Genomic DNA, 20,210 nt, shown 5'->3' with positions numbered 1-20,210 from the left:
ATATATTGTTTATGTACTATAGTAATAAACAATCGTTTCATTCAGTTTTAGGATACAATATAATTTGTCACTCCTTCCGCTGAAATTAGATAGCAGGGTTTGAATTGTTCCATAGATATAAATCATACAATTTTTACACGTCTTAATAACACATGTGTTGCATACTACGACATGAATCAGCTTTGTATTTGTATTGATCGAAATATTGAACAATCACAGTATAACTGTAGTTATCTGTAACTTGTTATGACGATGTCTTAGTTAGCACTCAAGAAGTAAGTGTGAAACTAAACATAAAATAGATATATAAATAGATATTTTGTATTCGTGTATATTAGGTACAATAGGATAGGGGACGACCAACAATATCTGGTTTTATCATATTACGGAAGTTAAGCGGTTGTTAACAGGAAAACCAGGCCTCGGCCTGTGTATCTGGAAAAATATTCGTCAATCATGGACTTTATAAAATATAAATATGAAACAGCTGACAGTGTTCTACATGTAATAAGCACTCACCACGCGATTTCGTTTATTAGGACATGAGGTATGTTGATTGATTTCTCATATGATTATTTATATTCTTATCCTAGTATTATCAACTTCATCAATTTGCATTAACATATTATACGTAACGATGATATTCATATAAAATATTAGGCCAATAACAATATCGAGTTGCTATAGTTTATATAAATACATCACCTACAGTGGGTGGCTTCATTTCTGTATGCAGAAGTAGCGGTGGTACATGTGGTGGTGGTTTAAAGTTTATAATACTTTGTATTATAGACATATTCATTAAAGCCCATTTACAATTTTAACAGTATTACGTCTACATAAAACAAATGAAAATATATCTGTATTTACGTTTCTACTACCCAGCTAATCATGTAGGCGAGATCAGTTATCATGAAATGTATAAGGTCTGTTCCCAGTCTAGCACTCGTGACCAAAAGTAAAACCAGCAACAACCATGATACAAATGAACATTTTATTTACAATTCACAAAATAAACATCAATATATATATATATATATATATAATAAACAGGGATTAAATGTCCATGTGCAGGAAGTAAATATAGAAAAAATAAGATTAACGACCGACTAAAACACTAGCTAGTTTTTTAGTCAATCGTTAATCTTATTTTTTCTATATATCTATATTTATAGAATAAAAACAAATTAAGACTCTATTAATGTACAGAGAATGAGAAAGGTAACTAGTATAATTTCCCCCACTATCCTGTTCCCAGATATGTGAATTCTTTACTTGTTCCCGAATATGGGAACACTCCTCTCCTCCCCAAATATAGGAACAATTTTCCCCGTTCCCAAATGTTGGAATAACTTTGAAATATTCACCCAAAAATGGAAATTACTGGTTTTCAGTAAGTACTTTTGACCTAACAAGTTTTTCGATTGTACTGATAAAGATATTGTTACCTGACTACAATAAATTATAAACTATAAACACATTTCTCCAGGGATCTCAATATCTCTTTCCAGTTACGGTGTCATCGGAGAAACTTGAACGTTCCTGCTATGGGGAAGTTTTATCCTGTGGTTTATATATGAAAATATTTCCCCATCAGTTCCCAGAATGATCACAGGGTCATCCGTCCCACTTTAAATTGCTTACCAATGGCTCCATATTGATGTGCGGGGTTGAGGGTCAACACATCCGGCGTTTTAATAAAACTAATGACAACATTTTCTGGAATTTCGGGGTTTATATATTATTTGGAATAATAGCACGCGTAGAAACTTTACTGTAAGTTAATCTGCGCTCCGCTTTCAAACGGCCACGGCTAACTGGCCAATCAGCGCCGCGCTTACAACTACATGTACAAGGCTTTGTTATTGTTGAAAGATCAGGAGATACACCATGCAGTTTGAGGAGACGAAAATAGTAATTCCTAGCTTAAAAAACTATCAACACTATTTAAAATGGATACGATTGAAGCATTTAGGAACTATGTGAACTATGTAAATAATCGAGCATGCATGTTATAGATGAAAACCCTCCGAAAATACGTAATGCAGACATGGTGAATTAAGCATGTTACGCTAATAATAGTTATATGGCGGCCACATCATGATTTCGATGTTGTCGTCTGCTACCCACCACAGTTATCTTCTGTCTTCTCATAAAATCCCGGCAAAGATTTAGTCATTAGTACCTTGAAGTTGTTATTCGAGCGTATCTACCAGGCTCGTAACATGTACATTTTTGGTACATTAAAGTGATTCATTAGTCGTTGTTCATTCAAAAAAGTAAAAGCACGTACATAATGTACCAGCTGTATTCTCCTTGTCTCTGTCTGTCTGTCTGCAAAAGAGTTGGAGAGTCCTGAACCTTAGTTAGTGCATGGTTTCTAGCAGAGAAATATATGTCACATGAGGCCGTGTTTTAGTAATAAAATAAAATAAAAATGCTTTACTACATGCAAGTCAATAATGAAAAAAAATATCCAAATAAAATTAAAATATCTAAAAATATAATTGTTTATTATCTAATCAAAATAAACACACATGTGTATAGTGGTATTGTAAGTCGGTATGGCTAGGTCATCGTTATAAAAGAATATCAAAGTGATATATATGTAATTCTGTTAAAAATGATTTATTAACGATAAATGATATACGTTCCCAGTCAGTGGACCACTTATTTTGAAGAACAGATATGATTGTAAGTTTCAAAATATGTGTTAACATTCATGTATTCATTTTAAACCATATGGGGATTAGGGTAGTGTCATTTCCTGACAAAGAGACAGCAACAGTATCTTACCTGTAAGCGTGTACTGATTGACCTTTGTATCTACTAGACAGACAATAGGCAGAATGTATTGCCTTCACACAAGGTGTTCAAGATGAGGTACGACCTATCAGTTGCCCATGTGACCACAGGTGAAAGGTCAGTGGGTTTTCATTGCCAATATTCTCAGGTAAATATCATATATTGAACAAGGAAAGAAAAGGAAAGAAAATACTTCAGTCTTTTAAACTTGGGTAAACACTGCAGTGCACCTGAGTTCATATCGTTGTGCACTGAAACTACATCGAAGTGCACTGGTGTCCACATTGAAGTGAATTGGAGTGTACTTCGATGTTTTGTCTAGTGCACTTCATTGTTCAGTATGTGTGCACTTCAAAGTTCACTAGATACCAAGTTACGTTTGCTCCTAACTGTAGCTAATCTATCTTAGATTCACCGGTGTTAATTCATTATTAGGTATTATCACTTAAAATAAAATAGGTATTAGAACATAAATCTGCAAATTTTTCGCTAAATATCAAAATAAAATTTCGTGCAAAATAGAAAAGACGTATTACTAGATAACCATAATAAAAGTTGTCTCAATTGTTTATTTTGTTTTATTTTCTTCCACAGGAAATGATGGCTTTCCACAACAGTGGTGAAATAAAGATTATTTGTTTGAAATAAGGAATTGTGAGGAATCAAACAAGTGTCAAGTCTAATAAAGGAAAACAAAAGATACCAAAAACAATTTGATTATTTTCGTAAACATCACACAAACATTGTAAGTGCAGAACAAGTAATATTACGACAACTAGGGAAACAAAATGTCCGAGTCGTTTGTAAATACCTCACCAATGTATTCATCCAGTATTAGTCTATCAACGGATAACCTGACCACGGAACCGTCCAATTCCAACGCAACTGTTGAAATACCTGTTTTTCAACCACGTCCAGTTTATGTTTTCATCATATGGTTTATATTCGGTTTCATTGGAAACTGTACTGCCGTAGCTATTCTTTTTCGAAACAGGAGAAAACACAAATGGAGAATATTTTACAGACTGGTGTTCATGTTAGCAGTGTCAGATTTCACAGGTCAGCTCATCACGATTCCAATCATGTTCGCAACATACTCAAACAGAGACATTCTTGTGACTGGAGAAACACTCTGCAACTTTATGTCAACAATAATAATCATGACGTCGCTGATGTCCGTTCTACTGGTCTATCTTATGTCTATAGATCGCGTCATAGCAATCTGGTTCCCAATTTTCTACAGAAACAGAATCACAATCCTACACATGTGGATAGCAGTAGCCCTCGTCATTACAACAGCTCTCGTTGTAGGACTTCTACCGACCTTTCGAGTTAACACACACAAGTTACAAAAAGAAGGGACGTGGTGTTTCGTTGATCTTCAACCAACAGAACCAGGAGATCAGTTTTTCCTATACCTTTGCGCGTCCATTGGCATGGTAGCGGTACTTTCAATGTTCATAATGAACGTACTGGTGGTATGTCGATTGTGTCATGTGTACAAAAGGAAGACGGGTCCTGGGAGTTGGATTGCAACACCAAACTCTAATACGGGAGTTAAAAACGTACAAAACATCTGTTTCTTGATTATTATCATGGCAGTATTTATGTCGTCATGGATTCCAGTCATTGTAAGTATAATTTTACCAATTATTACAAGAAATAAGCAGTGAATTTTAGCTTTCTCTGTTGTAAATAATGTTTTTGAAGTTGGTAATGTGAAAAATAACATTATTTTTTAATTTCCGTTGTAATAATTCCAGATATACGTTTTGTAGAAATAACGCAAAGCTTAAAAAATAATGATAACATTTTGTTTTTAAATAGAAATGGAAAAATCAAGTATTCGTATAGAAACAAGGGATAACACTTTTACTCTTATACATTTGTTTTTGTCTGTGGCACCTAGTATGATGCATTGGCAGAAAAATCAAATCAGCACAATGCAATAGACTTGTATACCTATTTCATGATTTAACAAGAGTTCTGCGAAGCCGTACATGATAACTGAGCAGTTTGCCACAAAGGGCCATAAGTGCATACATTTTGGAGAGATAAGCGTCAATTCTACAAAGGGCCATAACTGCATAAATAACCAACAAATACTTTTTGTTATCTAACTTGTCCGAGCTTTTATGGCAATGAACCTCCCTTCCAAGTTTGAAATTAATCCATTCAAAATCACTGAAGTTATTGAGCGGACACTGTTTCGGCAATTTAATAAAGGGCTATAACTCCGTAAATAACCGGCAAATGATTTTGGTTATCAAAAGCTTTCATAAAAATGAACCTTCCTATGAAGTTTGAAATGAATCTATTCAAAATGACTGCAGTTATCGAGCGGAACCTGTTTCGGCAATTCTGCAAAGGGCCATAACTCCGTAAATAACTGGCGAATAATTTTGGTTATTGAACCTGTCTGAGCTTTCATAGCAATGAACCTTCCTATGAAGTTTGATCTGAATCCATTCAAAATTCCTGAACCTATTGAGCGGAAACTGTTTCGGCAATTTTTCAAAAAGGCCCACAACTGCGTAAATAACCGGCAAATAATTTGGTTATTGAACTTGTCCAAGCTTTTATGGCAATGAACGACGGGCGTATAAAAAATGGGAAAACAGGTTAAAAGTTCCTTATTCTACTGCCATCTTTATCGATTACGGATATAAATTTATCTGTTGGAACTATATTTCATTCGTTTTCTAATAAATCTGAATCTGACAAACATCAATTAAAGGAATGATGACAGAAACAAATGTATCGGCGAATATGTTAATGTCACATACCGTTAACCCTTAACCTATTGATATATCACCTAACTATCTACCTTTTGGTTGTCACACGCACCATTTATAAATTGTAACCTCAAGCTAACTTTGTACCCTTTGTTTAATTCCCGTACCGTTTGATTTTGCTAGAACTTAACATGTACTTATTGTTTTAATCACAGCCACCACTTACCCATTGCTTATTAAGCCTTACCAATTATACATCTACCATTAACCTACTGTTCAATTGTATGTGTCTACTTGCCACTGTAAACGTTTTTCTTACACGTACCATTTATCCATTGTTTTTCTTACGCGTACCATTAATCCACTGTTTTAATCACAGCCATCACTTACCCATTGCTTATTAAGCCTTACCAATTATACATCTACCATTAACCTACTGTTTATTTGTATGAGTCTATTTGCCACTGTAAACTAACTCCCTCATTTATCGATTGTTTTCTTACATGTACCATTAATCCATTGTTTTTCCATACCTGCTAGCTCGGGGATGGAATGGGCCTGCCGCACTTCCACATGTCGTAATAGGCGACTAATGAGGGAGCCTGCAGAACCGGGGCCCCTTCTCTGTCTGCTGTTAAGGGGACATTGCATTAACTAAACTTGCAGTCATCGCCTCAACACTTGGGGTATTTTTTCCCCCTTTCCCATTCTTTCTGTTCGGGGATGTCCCCATAACTACCGTGTACCTGTTTTTAAAGTATCTGTACTGAGTGATTTTTTAGACGATTTCAATAAAAACCAGAAAATTATTAACTGTTCTGATCCCATCTACACGTCCAAGCACTAAGAGCGGAAATTAATTATTTTTTTAAAAACTTCCGAATCAAGACATTTTATAAAAGTAGGTCTTTTCATATGAAAATATAAAAAAAACTGCTGCCTACATTTACATTTAAACTTCAAAAATTATTCAGTACCACATGTATCAATTTTTATCATGCAAAGCGTATTTCGTTTATTTTTGTTTATGTCTGAGCGGTAGATATTATTTATTATCAAAAATACTTTTTTGTATACCTGGATTCGATTTAAACTACTTAGATAATGTTTGTAAATCATCAAAGAATTTATATAATTTTAGAAATAAATGCATATCACTATAAAATTGCGCAATTTTCTGAGAAAAGTAGTCAAATTGATCGGTACATTGTTAAATCCCGATTTGATTACAAAAGCTTATGACCACTAAAAATAAATTGAAAATTAAGATATGAAAAATAAATAAAATTGCCATTTCAAATATAAGGTTCCGTAAAGTTAGGAGTAATTATACATTTGCTGCCCATTTGAGTCTTGTATCACTATTTTCATTCATAAATTCACTGAAAAGATCTAAACGACATGTATACTGGACGTCAGCTTACATGGGAGCATACATGATTCGTGTTTTGTTAAAAAAAATAACAACTAAATTGAGAAGGCGCAAAAAATGACCAGAAAAATTCGATTCCATACATAAATACCATTCTTAAACCTTCCTTGTTATCGAAAAAAAAACTTTCTCCTCTCAGTATCACTATCTCAGTAGTACAGCGATAGTTTACATTGCAATAGAAAAAATATCATAAAAACTATAGTTGTAAGCTGAGCCTAGTTTATGATAATAATAATAATACACAACATTTGATATAGCGCCCTATCTAGCTAGAATAAGCCACTCTAAAGCGCTTCACAGTACATAGTTAAACAATTTCTACAATCAATAATATATAATGATTTATACAATTGATAATTTACATTTATCAATACAATTTTGAGGAATCCGCAAGAGCTGCCTTATCAGGCGTTAACTACTAGCCATATGCAGTCTGGCTAATATCTCCCTATGTGTGTATGCCTGCGTGTGTGCTAGATAGGTATTTCGGTCTGTTTGTAGTGGGACCGTGCTTCCAACGGTATCATTTATAGTGCCACCTCACTTGAATGCGACATCACAGATATCGCAACATCTACCCCAGACACTTTTATACTCCACCTGGGTTGTTGGAGTTGTGTGGGCAGGAGTATAACACTTTCTATGAATATTCCATGGTTACGACGACTTCGGGGATCGAGCTCCGGCCGCCTGTCTGGAAGGCCGGAGTGTTAACCACTCGACCAATCCGCCCATTAGTTTATCCCGACATTTCGATTTTGTTTCGGAATACTAAGTTTTCTTGTTATAAAGGATTCGGATGATCGGGTCAAGAATAACATTTTAATTTTGATTCATATTCTTTCCATTACAGATAAGGTTTTTTATCAACGCCGTTAGATTGTCCGTTATTGATTATGAAAAGACAAAGCATGCTGTAGCGATCACCGTCACGCATCAAGTCCTAAACCCGTGGATATACATCATCATGCAGGATTGTCTTTTCTCCCGTTGCCTGGAATATGGAAGGAAGCACAGCAAACGAGGAAGTATCTTCCACCGGATTTTGGGGGACTACGAAACTAAACACCAGGAAACTAGCTTGTAGATGATGCTCTCATGTGTGACCTAGATACAGATGTGTAAAGCTCCTTCAGTTTGATTGAGATAAATTCAACCAGTGATACTTTCATATTTTTTGAAATAGAAATCAAAATTAATTCTGGAATCGAAATCGATATGATCATCTTCAGATAATTTACATAGGTATGGATAATACATGTACGTTCATACTTCTATAAATATTAAAATAATAAATTCAATGCATCATTAAGCTGACAATGTTTGTTAAAAATACGATGAATCAGATACTTGTACACCGAAAATTTATTTGTACTGAATATTTACATATACGCGTGCAAACAAATACGGGACGAATTAAGGTATAGGGAGTGTCCGTATAATATCGTTTGAATTCGAAGAAACTTGTACGATATACATAGACTAAGTCTAAGTTTGAATTAAGCGGAACATTTAATTATTTGCTCTCTGATTGGATGACCGGATTCGGATAAACAAATATTTGTCATATAGTACAAAAAGGCTGAGTTTATAGTTGGGCAAAACCTGTGCATAATGAAAATGCAAATTGCGCTCTTATGGTCAAATATCTCAGCTCAATGACCTATAAGAGATAACCGAGTTATTGACATTGGCCAATATTAAAATAAAGTACGCCAATCATTAATGCGCATTAGGAAATTACTTTTTAAAATGTTTAAGATAATTCTCTTATAGGGAAAGGGGCAGTTTTTCCAAATTTGTTTTCTTATTCTGTCAAATATAAGGAAGCATATTCTATACAAATACAAGTGCTTTTAACGAATTGAATGATATATGATACATATTCCTTCAACTTAAAGGATGACATGCTATTTATATTTCAAATCATAGAAATGATTCCAATTAAAAGGAAAATACAGTGAATATGTTCCTCAACATTTTTTTCATTTTAATATTTTTAGCATTTCAAAATTTGTCTTTTGTTTAATACACGAATGCATCAGAAGTTTGAAAGTTTGGCATGGAACGGGTGTATAATGTTCGGCAACTGTGCTACTCTTCAAATAAGAAAATATTTGAAGGACAGTTGGAATATAATAACGGTACCGACTCGTACCAGAGAGGTTTTGGTGGAGTCGTTTTATTCACGAGAGATTAACTCCTTGCTATAACTAATATTATGTATACTGGCGATACACACACAAAATCCAAACTCAAATGCGACACAAAGAGATAGCGTTACAAATGTCATCGATATTCAGTGAAGAATCGTCATGAACTGTAAATATACCACGTGATCTCATCCTAACTGAAATTCCACGCAGATAACAAACATGTTGGTGATTGAGTTTAAAAATGAATATAGGAGAGTCATAGGGTTAAGGAATCAAGTTATTATACTTAAATCATTTTCGTCTTGTTATCAAGTATGGAAAACGCATTTCATACACAGTTAACACAAACATGATATCTTATTATAACCGTGATATATCTAAAATGAGCTTAACCATATGTATTTTGCATGTCTGCTACTGTTTAACATAAACAATACAATATAAACATACCAATTTTTTTCCCTGACGCATATATACCATAATTGAATACATTTCGATACCTATATTTTTTTTCTTACAGTTCATGAAGTCGATTATTACATTTTTTGTAAGTGAAATACAAGGTTTTACAGTGGAATTTTATAAAAAAAATCTACTGTGAAAAATGACACTATTTTGTCACTTAATTAACCAATCAGAGAAAACAGTTTTGTATGACAATCAGAAAATAATGGACTTGTAAAATCTTGCGTCACTGACGCCCCGACGTTTTCTAATTATGGCTTCGCAAAACAGCATTTGTATCAACATATTTGGCCTGAAATCTGTTCACAGAAGCCAACTTCTATATAAAATAGCAATAAACAAATTCGTCGTGTGTTAGTAAATAAGTTACATTTCAACACAAATAAGATATATTTCATATTTTCACACCTGTAACACGCACGTGAAAAATATTGAAATATTTACATGCTCGTGAAAATTTACTTATTCATTAGGAAAACAAGTGTCCTGTTGATCTTTATTCAATTCATGTTGTTATCTTTCCTTTTCATTGTGGATTAAAATTGGTCATTGAATATACTACATTAATTTGTTTTTATTAGAAGACACGCTCACAAAGTAGGTTTATATTTCAGATGATCAATACCACAAAACAACAACACCTGATAATTACTGTCACAAGATAGATTGCTATGGACTGAAAATTGAAGAGAACTTTGCATAAAATTGTATTGCCGGGTATATATGGAAGACATAGCAACATCACGGACAGACAATGTTAATACATTATGCACGAGCAATAACACAAATTCATATAACTAAAGTAATATTACCTTGCAAATATTTCCTATTAATCATATGTTATGATGAGCCCAGTTGTGTAGCAAATACACATATTCAAGCAAAACGAAAGCCATAAAAAAGAATTTTGCAATAAGTTGTATTGCCGTTTATTGGAGGAAGACATCGCAACATAATGGACAGACAATGTTTAAACATTATGCATGAGTAATAACACAAATTCATGTAACTAAAGTAATATTACCTTGCAAATATTTCCTGTTAATCATATGTTATGATGAGCCCAGGTGTGTAGCAAATACACATATTCAAGCAAAACGAGAGCCATCAAAAAAGAACTTATATATAAATATTTTATTTTATTATGTCCTACCTAGCTAAAGTAAACTATCTTAATGTCTTTTATTCGATTTTAGTGGAATGTGCAAGAGCGCTGCCTTATCAGACGGTAACAACAGTAACTGTTGTATTAGCCTAGTGTCACTTAGCAGATATCTCCACATGTGTGTATGCATGCGAGTGCACTGGTTGATGTTTGAAGTGGGACAGTAGATTAAATGGGTCACATCAATTTAATGATACATCAAAGGAAACCGCATCGCCTTGACAATGTTAAAAGTAGATAGCTGCCGGATATGTGTTGGTAGGAGGTACTTACTTTAACTGAATTTAGCATGCTACGACGACATCGGGGATTGGAGAAAAAAAGGCAATAATTAGTTTAAGGATATATTGGTCTTAAGCTGTACCAATGTCATGATTTCGGCATACACACACATATCTGTAAAAAATTTTTTTTTATATACTTCTCTTTCCTGTCATTTTACTTGAAAAATGTACATGGATCAAACGATACAATTGTCAAGCTTATGAATAAATTGGCGTAAGGAGGTTACACCACTGAGGAGGAAAAAACCTGCTCATTGAGGATTGTCATTCAATTATCATAGAGCAGACATTTTCTTGTGGTGGACCTGCTTCCTCGTAGTCAACTTTTAGTTTGTGTGTGTGATGAAACTATTATGAGATGGAAAATATATAAGGTAGATAGGAATACATAGCGATGACATATAAATGAAGAAAACCTGCTCATTGAGGATTGTCATACAATTATCATAGAGCAGACATTTTCTTGTGGTGGACCTGCTTCCTCGTAGTCAACTTTTAGTTTGTGTGTGTGATGAAACTATTATGAGATGGAAAATATATAAGGTAGATAGGAATACATAGCGATGACATATAAATGAAGAAAACACACTGTAGACAAATACACAAAGTGTTGGAATCACTAGCTAGGTCATTTATAACCATTTAGAGTTGAATTTCCCTGTATCTATAAATGGTTTTAATTCCAACGCTTGTTCTTTAGTTAGCACAATTGTTCTGGTTTTTGCTTTATGGGTCGCTGAATTCATTTGTATTTGTTTATTCCTTAAACTTTTAATTTCTAATTTTTCTAAATCTTTTTTTATTTTATCTTTAGTATCTTTCCAAAGATATCTGTCATCTTTCAATATTTTAACCAATTCCTCGTTGAACGGTTGAAAGAAATTGTCTAGTAGATATCTTGTGTTATTAAACATAGGTCCGACTTTCTTCTTTTTTCCTGTTTCGTATTGTCGTGCTCTTTTCGAAATCATTGTTATATCTTTCTCTGCTAGATCAACTGAAAAGAAAAATAAGAAATTGTGAAAAATAAATAAATTAATTAATAAAATTAACGAAAGATACGAAGAAAGACACCTTAGTTACCTTAACTAGTATTTTAGGTAAAAACCATGTCAAATTTATACCAACTACGACACTTTGGCTAACCTTGGGGCTGATATGAGGCAACTCATGTTTTCACATGATGCGTTATTCTTTAATGACAAGAAACAAAGTCAGCCTAAGGAAACAATCAGTATGAAAAAAGAGTTAAGGATCCTGTTGGTTATATATATTTACAAAACCGTATTGATGATAACCCACCTATAACTATGATTGTTTTTAACCAGGAATTCCAGACTTTGAGAAATGATTCCTTTTAAACTATATAATTATCTCAAAATCACAAGCAGTTTAAGTTACAACATTAAAATTCTTTCGATATTTATTTGTTTAAAATTGCGTTAGAAAGTTTAGCCTGCTCAATACAACTGAGGCGATATGCATAATACACATTCGAACATCATTAGATGAAAGAGGTATGTTTTATATAACCCCTCATGGCCAAGATAGTTTGTGTTATTTTTTTAAATAAAGAAACCAACGCATACATAATTTGTCGGTTTTTTGGATTGTTTTTGTTGCACACAATAAGGTATAGCATTATCATTGAACCCCTCATATTAGCTCATTGAGGTTTGCATACAGCATAATTGCTGTGTATGTGGCTTTAATAAATCGCGATTTTAAAGTAAGATTGTCTTCGCGAGTTTTTAAGTCTGAAGTCATAAAGTAAGATACAGTATAATGTGTTTTTTTCAAAATTCAGTCAGTGTCAGTGATTTGTGTTGAGTGTTTTAATGAGAACTATTATTAATCTGTCTAATACTTACATATTATCTAGAATATCGACGATTCTACATACAATTTTTCAAATGTAGTTTTGGACTATAGAGTATATTTTTTTAACTTACAATTCAAAACAGTCGCAAAACACATAAATTTGTGATTTATCATTCATTCGCGAAATAAATCATTCGCAAAAAGATTACCTGTAAGTTTTTATATATAGACAATAATATCTGAATGAAGAAGTTGAATATGTTTTGTTATTATATGCCACAGTATAAACCTACTGACGTCAAGGATACGAAATATATTTTGAAATCTGTTGAAATGAAATGAAATATACTTTTGAAATGAAACGACATGTTTTGGTATGGGCTCAGTATAAACTCACCGACGTCAAGAAAACGAAATATATTTTTGAGATATGAGGACATATTGCGAGAGTAATCCTCCGACCGCATGATGAGTATCTGCTTTCTAGGAAAAACCTTCAGCCACTCGCGTAGGAAAACACTGTAAATACTGACATGGAGCCGTGCCTGAAATAACAATATATTTCTGTTTATACAGTATTGTGTATACCTTTGTTTTAATGGTTGTTTGATAAGATGGACAGCGAATATCACATGACGGTTAACATATAAGACAAATAATGTTTTATTGTAACACAGCAATACAGCATTTTTTTACGACCCTGAACATCGATAGTCAAGTAACAAAACAGCGGTATCGCAAATTCACAACTGAGGAAATGATTACCTTCCAAATCAAACGCAAAAAAGACCACGTAAAATCAAAGCAGTATGCCGAATACACTGATTGCTATTAGAAACGCAACACCGCAAACCAATGTGGTTAGTTTGTAGTCTGTTTAGCGTCTTTATGACATCGAAGGACATATTCCCCGGACAAAGTGACACACATTGACTTCAAACCCGACTTAGATCGCTAAAAATACTGCTAGAAAACTGTCTCATTTACAACAATAGCAGTAAAACCGCTATAAATGGTTTACTTCTTCGTTCTCAATTATTTCCGTTGCCGTTTTGTGGTCGTATAATGCAGAGAAGAAAGAACCTGTATTATTTCGTGAACACATATTTTAATCAAAACTATAGTCGAACTTTGTTATTAGGGTTTCTCACGGATCTAATGATAACGATATATAGGGAGGTGCATATATAAAGTTCTGGTTTTGTGATAATAAAACTAAATTGAACGATGATAACACGATAGAGATGATAAATATGAAATAAAATAGGATGAAGATTGAACTAGAAAATGCCTGCAAGACATAAATGCACCCAGGATGGGACGGGACGCGACGCGACGCAAAAGGACGGGACGGGACGGGACGGGATGCGACGCGACGGGACGGACATGGGCAACACTATTTGGAAATGGAACCAACCCGAACATTGGTGTGAAGCTTGCGGTCAAACAAACACTTCCGAACACTTTTTTGTTGAGTGCAATTGTTGAAGTATCGAAGTGATTGATGCACAGCAGCATGGAAGCCACTTGGGGTCTGTACTCCGCTCTTCAGAAACAGGTAGTCGGAGTATAACCTGTGAACAATTAACAGAAAGAGTATAGTCGAGACAACACAAGGGAGTAATTATGATTCAAAACAATTAACGAAAGATTTCAATATGGAATAAGCTGTATACAGAGATCACAACGGGCAATTCGCTGAATACGAAGGTCTTGAAAAGGGATTTAATAAACAAAAGAGAGTATGCAGAGAAGCAAATTAGGAATTTCCTGTTAACTTGATATGAATAACAAAAATAAGAATTAAAGATGAGTACAGTTTGGATTAACCTATACCTATGAAAACTCAAGGATATGTCAAAATGACTTGATAAAGGGTGATCTTGCTTATATGAAGATAAAGCAAACTTAGTAATTACTAAATCGATGGACAAGTAGTTGGTATTCACAAGTTTTATTCGATAGTTTTAGAAAGGGTTTCGACAGTTATAGACACATAGACATTTATAGACACATAGACAGTTATATACACAAAGACAGACACATAGACATTTATAGACACATAGACAGTTATATACACACACACAGACACATAGACAGTTATAGACACATAGACAGTTATATACACACAGACAGACACATAGACAGTTATAGACACATAGGTAGTTATAGACACATATTAGGAAAGACAGGGGTAAATTGTCGGTATATAGACAGAGGTGGATGTACCCGGTGATGTGCTTGCATTGAGTTTTAAGTATTTGTTTATCATAACAACCGAATTAAAACATACATCATGATAACTTTGCAATTATATAACATGTAGGAACGATACCTGTCATTCAGAAATATACATTTAATAACAACAAAAACGAAAAACTGGACATGAACATTAATATTTTTCATTCCCGAAATTGATTCTAAAAACATTTCCTTGTAATTGTTCGTATAAAGGAAGCAAACCAAAACAATGTAGTTGTAAAAGAAAGCAAATCCCGAAGTATTGAATCTAGAATCTTGGCCAAGACTTATTTCACTATTAAAGATAAACAGATGATAAGAAATGTAAAACGATACATATACTATTATCAAAAAGAGGATATAACAGGGCTAGCATATATCAGTCTTTTCCTTAGAAAAGGGAAAATATGATCAAATCACGTTTAAGTATAGATTGATAATTTTTCATGTTCCCGATCCGACCGATATCTAAGACTAGTTGTGAACTTATTACATATCCGTTAAATTTTTCACTTTTGCCTTTGTTTTATTTTAAAAAAATAACGTGTGTAATACAATATGCGTTACCTTTCTGTTGGATCCCTGAGAACGAGGATAAGTTTGACACCTGGGTTCACGTGTTTGATGAGGTGAGGGGTGAGTATGCTTGGCATTGTTTGATTTCTATTCTGCGGGATCTGGGGCCAACCAGAAAAGTCCCAAAAATCCATAGGCGTCCCGTCCCCTGTAAGGAAGTTTGAATGATGCGTTAGAAGTTATGGGTCGCAGAACTGGAAACAGTTTTTACTTTACCGAAAATTTAACTCGGTAACACATGTTCGATGTGTTATTGAAATTATAGATTCGTATGAAATGCGGAACTGTGAACGCACTGCTGCTTCATTAACTCTTATACGGGTCCTCATTTGGACTTGGACGTAGAAGTTATGTGGAAATCGCATATCGTTAACCCATAACACATTATGACATACTTATGTTCTTAAGTACACGTAAATCATAACATATACGTTATAAATTCACATGACCAACAATCCATTAATTCAAATTGAACTACTACTACTACATGATATAACATGTACAACACCCTAAAGAGTCCTATGTTTTGACGACGTTTTAAGCTCCAACTATGATAATTGTAAGTACTGGGCAAACCCTGGTCAAACACATGCTGTACCTGTGATGAGAAGGTGAAAATCACCACTGTCCGTATTTGACCCATTTTGGTTGACCTGAATATTTCGTTCAATCTGTCCTGCCGCATTGTCAAAATAGCCAAGGTACTGATCAAACGACTCTCTTCTCACAATCTTTTTAAGTCCGTGTCCTGTTGAGGGGATACTCAAAACGTGAAATAGTTCATAGTAAAAGATAATACTTATAAAAGAACACAAATACGTATTAAAAACATTTCCTTACAAATAATGGTAACTGAAAAAAGTTGATGCCGATACAATTTTCATATGTGCATATTATGTTATAATTAATACATCGGGAGAATGATATAAATGACCAACACAGGTAGTTCATGCATGAATCAATGAATGAAATGAATGGATATTATGAATTGATGCAAGTGATGAAAAGATTTAAGTAAGCAACCATTTTGAAATCAATCGGATCTGAATAGACATTTTACCATAACGTGTCCAAGGCCACCAGGAAGTTTCCTTATTTAGGACTCCGCTGTTAGGTAGGATCTGTGGATGTTGTGTGATCCTAGCGAAAAGGTCGGTTGATCCACTCTTGTCAACACCTATTAGCTGGAAGTATGGCAGGCATCGCAAGGCACGTACGGGAACAGGCCCTACTGTCGAACACACGTCATAGAAACAGGGGTTCTTGTAACCTCTTGGTAGGAAGGATATGTTCTGTAACCAAGTGTGACTTATAGTTAACCAAAATAGAAAAAGGATGTTGTATAAGTTAATATACAGTTCAAATATTTGAAGAATTCAAAATGACAGTTTGCAACATACCAAGTTACGTTCCAATAATTCTAAACGTTTACTTGACTAGCTAGAACATTGATCATATGGCAAGGCCACTCAGAGTAAATGTCGTAAGACAAAAGGGGTTACAAGTTTAACAGGAATGAAATATATGATTTGGGAAGTAAGACAAATTAAACAAAACTTGTTTGAGATTTTTTAAGCTAATTAAATTACAGTATAATCTGTCTAAACCGGCCCCTGTCTAATCCGGACAACTGTATAAACCGGCTTTGATTTGTGGTCCGGGCATATTTCCTATATAATCATAGTAGTTAAACCCGTTATAAACCGGACCCTGTCCATTCCGAAAACCGGCGTTATTTCACAAAGTTGGCATAGTAATCCATGTAAAAACAACCGGTCCTTGACTTTTTCTCGGCCGGCTACAATCTAAAGCAAACACATTCTAAACAAAATAGCGCTATCCAATGTCGTGTCGGTCTGTTGTTTATGTTGAAACACTTGTATTCAAAATATGACATGTCGACCCTGTATAAACCGGACACCTATATACACCAGCCAAATAGTTTGGTCCCGATGACATCCGGTTTAGACAGCTTATACTGTATTAAGATTTGAAAATATTACAGAACTATATTCTGTTAGTTGATATACAATGTATATATATTTGAAGCATATTAATTAAGAACTGTTGTCTGAACCAATAGTTTGATTAGAATCAACGATGTCTCTTTCTCTGCATCTATTGTGTTTGCCATGCTTCTGTATGTTTGTGTTGTGATGGACCATAAGACCATAAGATAGTAAGAGGAATGGATAGAGTGACATCCACCATATGTTAAACCACATAATCCTCACAATACGAATAGATAGAGCAGGACCTACACGATAAGGCGTAGTAATGCCTGTCTGTAAGACTTGTTTGCTGGTACAAGATTAAATGTCAAGTGTCATATTAGGACCGATGCCTTGTGAGACATCGCCGAAAAGAAAAACCATGGAAGCGTGAACAGAAAACAAAAAGATCCGAAGTATTGAATTAGAAAGCAGATCAATTTGGTTATCTTCAATGTCCTTTTAGTTAAAGACAAAGAAGGAAACCCCCGATTCTGCAGGGATCCCGTATACATTGCCTGTAACGATAACTTGCAGTGGGATACAGCATACTTTATATGTTCTCTAACCTGCAGGAGGACATGTAAGTCCGTTACGAAAACAAGGCTGTCCAATTGAAACTGGCAATATTTCCTTTTTTAAAGTTCCTAAACAGGTATCGGTTTATTTGTATAAGATCTTCATGATCGTATATCACGCACAGTCATGAATGTTATCACAGGTAAACAACCAGTGATGTGATATAAAAATACATAACATTGTGTTTTTGTTTTAATATGAAATATTAAGATGAAAATTCAAAAACTGCTCTCTATAGTTTAAAAAAAATATGAAGATCGGTCAACTCTTTCAATAAGAATGATTATTTTGTAAATAATCTTAAAGCAGAAATGGTTATAATTGGTAGTCATTTGGCACTTTTACACAACTATCATACATGTGTCCATAATACAATACTCATGAAGGTGTCCAAATGTTGAACTCTCAGAAGACAGAAATAAAAGCTAAAGAAATATGTAAACAATCGGACCAAAAAAAACACATCGATTTTTATGAGTTAATATTGGAAATGTATGTCAATATAAAGTATGGTGTTCCGTCACAGCTTTCATTGTATGGAGCAAACTAGGACGAAAACTGTCTAAGACCAACACCAGTTAGACCAATATGACAATTTGAAATTAATACGTTTCTTATCATATGGGTTCAATTAACAAATTAATGTTTACAGTAAGACTTATTTAAAAGTACGATTTACACATGATTTAAGATAACACAAGGTTCGATAAAAGCTGGTTTTACTTACATATCTCATTAGGTCCTCCGCCCGTGTGCTATTGAATGGAAACCGTGACGACTCTGTAGAGCACCACTCAAAAGCCTTCAAACCTTGTAATTCCGGAAATGATGTTGAGTTCAGTTCAGACCCAAACTTAGTAACGTTTCTATAGACATATTGTTTTTCACTTTCTTTAGAAACGGAATTGATCAGACCCGAATTGCTGTCATTTCTCATAAAACACTTGCGTAATAATTCTTTTTTAATAATCAATGAATTCTTTTTGTCAGATAGTATTGCTTCCGTAGTAGCCAGTCTTCGGTTATGTAGTTGGAAAAATCCTAGAATAGCACCAAACATTAGAATTACTAAAAGCGTAGTAGCCACGTAGCTTCTTCGGTAACATAATGGATGACGCAAATGAAGTTTTCTTCGCATTCTCTTTTCAGAAATTTATGCATTCAGTATCAGAAAGATGCATGAAGACAATATTGAATCTGTAATACAAAAAAAGACAAATTCATATTATATTCAACATTCATTTCTATTGTGTTTCCTTTTTTTCCCAGCGCCACATATAATCTCACATAAAAAATGTGAAGTTATACATCTGTCTATTCTCCATTGCATTACTTTATTGTCTGCCGGTGAATTTAATTGTTATATATACATATACAGATAAGATCAAAAGTTCAAGTTGATAATAAAATGTCAAATTTGAATAAAATAACATACATAAATAATATACTTTTAAACAGTAATATCGCTGCCTGCATACGTTTATTATGTGAGTGTAAGGTATTGCCATCAATACAGTATTTTATTTATAAATGGCTATAATTATTATGAAAACATTCGGTTTATCACGAGGTATAAAATGTGTACTTTCCGTAGAATATTTTGGAGTCATTTGATAGGGATTATGTCGGTATGACCGCATGACGATACCATACATATTGATCATGAAGCCAGCTAGTTTCACGCTATAGACACATATAATCTTATCAAACACGTGGCTTACAATACACACACGATAACTGCTTTAGTTTGTGCTGTTTTAAGTGCTCACGTTATGTCAGTGAACTGAAACTCATTTCCAGAAGACTACACGTTGTCCATGTGGCAAGCATATTTCGTATTCAAAAATGTCTAACCGGCTCCCTGTCTTGGGTTTTTATCTTTATACAAGTTATATCACAACAGTATGTATACCTACATGTACAACGTTGTGAAGGATTGACACATGTTGATCTAAAC

General features: G+C 34.1%; 2 protein-coding genes across 3 annotated transcripts in view; one reads left to right on the top strand and one right to left on the bottom strand.

Moving 5' to 3' along the window:
* The first annotated feature begins 402 nt into the window (after nucleotides 1-402).
* Nucleotides 403-10,143, top strand: LOC110464204 (prostaglandin E2 receptor EP4 subtype-like). The gene is made up of 3 exons (XM_021519297.1): nucleotides 403-547; nucleotides 3,400-4,436; nucleotides 7,829-10,143. Exons 2-3 carry the CDS (start codon nucleotides 3,594-3,596, stop codon nucleotides 8,060-8,062), a joined length of 1,077 nt encoding a protein of 358 aa, XP_021374972.1. The 5' UTR covers nucleotides 403-547; nucleotides 3,400-3,593; the 3' UTR covers nucleotides 8,063-10,143.
* Nucleotides 10,144-10,354: 211 nt separating this feature from the next.
* Nucleotides 10,355-20,210, bottom strand: part of LOC110464195 (carbohydrate sulfotransferase 15-like) — a 10,242-nt gene continuing 386 nt past the window's right edge. Inside the window, exons 2-9 of one of the 2 annotated variants that reach the window (XM_021519281.1) lie at nucleotides 18,981-19,450; nucleotides 16,744-16,975; nucleotides 16,282-16,431; nucleotides 15,675-15,831; nucleotides 14,284-14,440; nucleotides 13,264-13,411; nucleotides 11,631-12,042; nucleotides 10,355-11,461 (exon numbers count right to left, since the gene is read on the bottom strand). In XM_021519281.1, coding sequence (XP_021374956.1) covers nucleotides 11,678-12,042; nucleotides 13,264-13,411; nucleotides 14,284-14,440; nucleotides 15,675-15,831; nucleotides 16,282-16,431; nucleotides 16,744-16,975; nucleotides 18,981-19,391 — 1,620 coding nt within the window. In that variant the 5' untranslated portion in view covers nucleotides 19,392-19,450 and the 3' untranslated portion in view covers nucleotides 10,355-11,461; nucleotides 11,631-11,677. Of the gene's footprint in view, nucleotides 12,043-13,263; nucleotides 13,412-14,283; nucleotides 14,441-15,674; nucleotides 15,832-16,281; nucleotides 16,432-16,743; nucleotides 16,976-18,980; nucleotides 19,451-20,210 lie in introns of both variants that reach the window. The other variant, XM_021519280.1, reaches the window with a different exon arrangement.

This window comes from Mizuhopecten yessoensis, unplaced genomic scaffold (genome assembly GCF_002113885.1).
Source record: "Mizuhopecten yessoensis strain PY_sf001 unplaced genomic scaffold, ASM211388v2 scaffold10971, whole genome shotgun sequence".
Classification (NCBI taxonomy): Eukaryota; Metazoa; Mollusca; class Bivalvia; order Pectinida; family Pectinidae; genus Mizuhopecten; species Mizuhopecten yessoensis.
The sequence above is the reverse complement of the archived record's forward strand: the minus strand, read 5'-3'. Positions and strand labels throughout refer to the sequence as shown.